A 4,965-nucleotide genomic window follows, 5' to 3' on the forward strand; every position below is an offset into this window, starting at 1 on the left:
TGGGATCAGGGTCAGCAAGGGTTCTCCTAGCCTGAGGGTCAGTTTAGGCTCCCGTGTCCCTAGTGATCCTGTTACACCCTGTGACAGCTGGACGTCTGAATGGGGCCTGATTCTAGATAAATCAGGTCTGGGGTCGTATAGGAGCGGACGTTTACAGAGATGGAATACTATATTTTCTGCAGTATTAGTAGAATGAGATGGGTAATGACGGTGGTAGTAACAGTGGTACGAGATGGAGTATTATCAGAATAGTATTATTACAGTATGGAGGTGTGTAGTATTATGAGAGGTCGTGTTACTGTGTGCAGATCCGGGCACCATCTTCATTATTGTCTGGCGTAGTAGGGCCGTGTGCAGCGTCTGATGGCGCCTCGTCCGAGTGAACAATCACCACATATTATTTATATACAAAGACTCTGGGCGCAGGTCACCTTTATTTTTTTCTCCGGTGTAGTCGGCATTTTTTTTTAATCTTTAAATTCTTATAAAAGTCGCCCGTTGTTCCTACGTTTTTGTGCAAAACCAAAAAGTCCTTTGGATTTTGTCTACAACCTTTATTTGCCACTTTTTTAGTGCATGTTCCTCTAATGTGGCATGAAGTGTTGTCCGTGTGTGCATACGATCGCCGCAGGCGCAGGTCGGCAGCACATTCACACATACATTCAGCAACTTTGTACAAAGTCACAATTGATGAAAAAGTTGAAAACATCTGGAAACACCAAACCGAGCCAAAGGCCACAGTGACAAACAGACAACAAAAAATAAAACAGATGAACAAGGAAGGAAGACGATAAAAAAAAATAGCACAAACGACAAAAAAGCTCCAAACGCAAAGAGAGTGGGGTCCTCGGAGCGACACACAGATAATCACATCCCTACAGTCAGGAGCGTAGGACACCAAGATGTGGGTGAATCACAACCAGCTTTTATTTCCTTGAAAAAATAAACATTTTTCTGTTTTCACTTTCATCTGATACAAAAACTGATAAATAGAAGAGAAGAGCAGCTGACAGAAGACTCCAGCATCAGAGACAGACAGAGTCCTAACAGTTCTCAGATACAAGCATGTGTACAATACCAGGATGGGTGCGGAGCGCACCCCTAGCAGCATGTGACCCCATCGGGGACTACTCTAGCATCATACACACACACTAAGTGCCTGACAGCAGGAACAGTCCATGTCCACTACAATATACAGTATATACAGCTGAGGGCTACCGCCGTGCAGCCAGCAGAGAACTCCTCAGCATCCGCCATAGTCCTATGTGCAGCAGCTGGAGCTGTCCACCATGGAGGTGCTGAACTCCCTTCATCTCCGAGCTCCCATATATACATCACATAGATAACAGATGCCATGCAGGGAACAGCCGAGCCACAAGCCAGACTAGATCCAAGAGCTGACAATCCTGCAGGAGATAAGCCACATCTCCAAGGAGTAGAGTAAATCCGGGTCATGGCCACCCGGCTCCTTTACAGGGTGCTGAAGGACAGTCCCATGGAGTAAAAGCCAAGTCCCTTGAGTTTCTCCTCAGTCCTGCTCTTCTGCTTCAGGTGCACCTTGCCATGTCTCTTTTTCTCGTCACTCCTGGCAAACCTCCTGCCGCACAAGTCACAGGAGAAGGGCTTCTCCCCGGTGTGGGTCCTGATGTGCGTGGTCAGGTGGTCACTGCGGCTGAAGTTCCGCAGGCAGATCCTGCACTGGAAGGGCTTGTGGCCAGTGTGGATCCTCAGGTGCCGGTTGAGCTCATCGGACCTGGCAAAGCTCCTGATGCAGCTCTCCACCGGGCAGGCGAAGGCTTTCTCATGGGGTTTGGGGCGAAAACACTTGGCTGGAAACTTGTTCCTGCGGTATTTCCTTCTGGGTTCTGCCAGGGGGATCCCAGCACTGACTGGGGTGATGGTGTCAGCTGTTGGGGAGAGACCCAGAAAATCAGTAGAGATGATTGGAGGAGATTGGTGCTGAGGACTTTCCTCTTGGTGCATCAGCCCTGGCACTGAGATTGGTTGGCTCAGCTGGTACTTGGCATCTGGTAAGAGCTGAGGCTTTAAGTCAATCTGAGTCTCAGTGAAGTCATAGGTGTCAGATTGAGACGTGAAGTCCATGTTGTACAGGGCAGACTCCTCCTCAGGCAGCTGTGAATGGCAGCAGGCTGGCATCATGTTTTCCACTTTAGATTCCCAGGGGTGAAACACAGGAGGAGAGCTGCCGGGGGGCAGGAAGCCATCTGTGGGGTAGGAGGATTGTCCAAAGTTCTGAGGGGCCTGTGAGTCCCATGGGGCACTGAAGGAATCCAATGGTGGGGAGATGGGGGACAAGTCCATGTCATGCTTGTTGGGGAGAACTTTGGAGTCAAAGAAGCATTGGTTGGAGCAGGAGCTGCCCAGGTTGGGTGAGCTGGGCACCTGGTGGAGGTCCTCAGTGCTGCTGAAGGCAGAGTACAGCTGGCCACCATAGCCCTGCTGCACCGAGATGTTCAGATTGGGCTGACTGCCGGAATAAAGGTCCATGTGGTTCTGGATGGTCTCAGAAACCGAGTACAGCGACTCCTGCCGGTGCAAGCGAGGGGGTGCAGAGAAAGGAGACAGTCCTAGGATCCCAGACATGATGTTAAACAAGGCTTCTGGGTCATGGCTGTGCTCGGGGACCGACTCTATGAAGAAGCTCCCGGAGTAGTTCAGAGGGAGGGGTGGGGAGGGCTGGCTGCTCAGGTACAAGTAGTCAGGGGCTTCCTCCTCTGAAGGGCTGCCATAGACACCTGAGGGGAACAGAAAGAGGGGTGAGGTCAGTGCCAGAACATCCCATCACAAGCATTTACAACCATTGCACCCCAACTACCATGTATTACCGCACCCATCCACCAACCATGGCAGTCATCAACCATGGCTCCTCAAATCTTCAGCCATAGCACCTCCATCCCCAACCATTGCTCCCCCATCCATCTACCCCAATCCACAAACCATTGCCCCCCCATCCACCAGACATTGCCTCCTCATCCATCTACCATTGTAGTCATTGACCATTGCTCCCCCATCCCCAACTATTGCTCCCCCATCCATCTACCCCCATCCACCAACCATTACCCCCATCCACCGGACATTGCCTCCTCATCCATCTACCATTGTAGTCATCGACCATTGCTCCCCTAATCTTCAGCCATAGCACCTCCATCCCCAACCATTGCTCCCCCATCCATCTACCCCCATCCACCAACCATTACCCCCATCCACCAGACATTGCCTCCTCATTCATCTACCATTGTAGTCATTGACCAATGCTCCCCTAATCTTCAGTCATTGCACCTCCATCCCCAACTATTGCTCCCTCATCCACCAACCATTGAACCTTCATCCATCTAACATTGTTCCCCAATCCAACAATCATTGCACCCCCATGCACCAACCATTGCACCCTCATTAATTGCACCCCCATCCACCAATCATTGCTCCCCAATCCAACAACCATTGTACCCCCATCCATCTACAATTGCACCCCCCATCCATCTACCATTGCACCATCCACCAGCCATTACCCCCATTCATTTACCATTGCTCCCCCATGCACCAGCCATTACCCCCATTCATTTACCATTGCTCCCCCATGCACCAGCCATTACCCCCATTCATTTACCATTGCTCCCCCATGCACCAGCCATTACCCCCATTCATTTACCATTGCTCCCCCATGCACCAGCCATTACCCCCATTCATTTACCATTGCTCCCCCATGCACCAGCCATTGCACCCCATTCATTTACCATTGCTCCCCCATGCACCAGCCATTACCCCCATTCATTTACCATTGCACCATCCACCAGCCATTACCCCCATTCATTTACCATTGCTCCCCCATGCACCAGCCATTACCCCCATTCATTTACCATTGCTCCCCCATGCACCAGCCATTACCCCCATTCATTTACCATTGCACCATCCACCAGCCATTGCCCCCATTCATTTACCATTGCACCATCCACCAGCCATTGCCCCCATTCATTTACCATTGCTCCCCCATGCACCAGCCATTACCCCCATTCATTTACCATTGCTCCCCCATGCACCAGCCATTGCACCCCATTCATTTACCATTGCTCCCCCATGCACCAGCCATTACCCCCATTCATTTACCATTGCACCATCCACCAGCCATTACCCCCATTCATTTACCATTGCTCCCCCATGCACCAGCCATTGCACCCCATTTGAGCCCCCTTATGCTCCCTTCACATGTTGCATCCGTGCTGTAATCCCTTGTACAGGGATCTGCAGCAGCCTCAGTGGATCTCCTGCCTGATCCTCCCCCAGCTGCTGCTTTCTCATGGTCCCCCCATATCTGCACATGATGCGTTCTCCCCCGCAGCTGTATACAGAGGTATCCCCTTACCTCCAGTGTAGTGGGGGGCTGCTGGCTGCTCCGGGCTCTGCTCCCCTTCCTCCTTCAGGTCACAGTCCTCGGGGTATTTGGGGTAGATGGAGTCCTGGCAGGAGGGGTCCATGATGCAGATCTGCATGTAGGGCAGCGGTGTGCCGGGCTGCTGCTGCTGCTGCTGGAGGAGCTGGCTCTTGTGTCCATGCTCAGCCTCGCCTCCCCCTTTTATATGCAGCAGGGGCAGCCCCTGATCTTCCGCTGCCTGGGATCTCTCCATTTCAGGAGTCTCCAGTGATGCTGCTGTGACGTATATGCCCATATATGGACTCAGGATGTAGGATGGGGACTCCCAAAAAGGAGATCTCTCCTGGCTGAGCCGCCCCCCGCCCCCCGGCCGCTGCTGCTGCTGCTGCTGCTTCTTGTTGTGATGTTTTTTTCTTCTTTTAATAAAACCTGTGCAGGAAAGTTGTGAAATCCCAACACTTCAGGAGCAAAGCTGGGGGGAAGGAAAGGTAAGGGTGCTGGGGGGAAGGAAAGGTAAGGGTGCTGGGGGGAAGGAAAAGGGGGCTGGGGTGGGGTGCAGAGGCATGGGTGCTGAG

The 4,965-nt window shown here is 52.0% G+C and overlaps 1 protein-coding gene across 1 annotated transcript; it reads right to left on the minus strand.

Moving 5' to 3' along the window:
* Positions 1-903: 903 nt before the first annotated feature.
* On the minus strand, positions 904-4,643 carry EGR4 (early growth response 4). The gene is made up of 2 exons (XM_075332471.1): positions 4,382-4,643; positions 904-2,756 (listed from the first exon to the last, which is right to left on the minus strand). Exons 1-2 carry the CDS (start codon positions 4,641-4,643, stop codon positions 1,471-1,473), a joined length of 1,548 nt encoding a protein of 515 aa, XP_075188586.1. The 3' UTR covers positions 904-1,470.
* Between the last annotated feature and the right edge of the window lie 322 nt (positions 4,644-4,965).

Source organism: Anomaloglossus baeobatrachus, chromosome 1 (genome assembly GCF_048569485.1).
Source record: "Anomaloglossus baeobatrachus isolate aAnoBae1 chromosome 1, aAnoBae1.hap1, whole genome shotgun sequence".
In the NCBI taxonomy this organism is placed as follows: Eukaryota; Metazoa; Chordata; class Amphibia; order Anura; family Aromobatidae; genus Anomaloglossus; species Anomaloglossus baeobatrachus.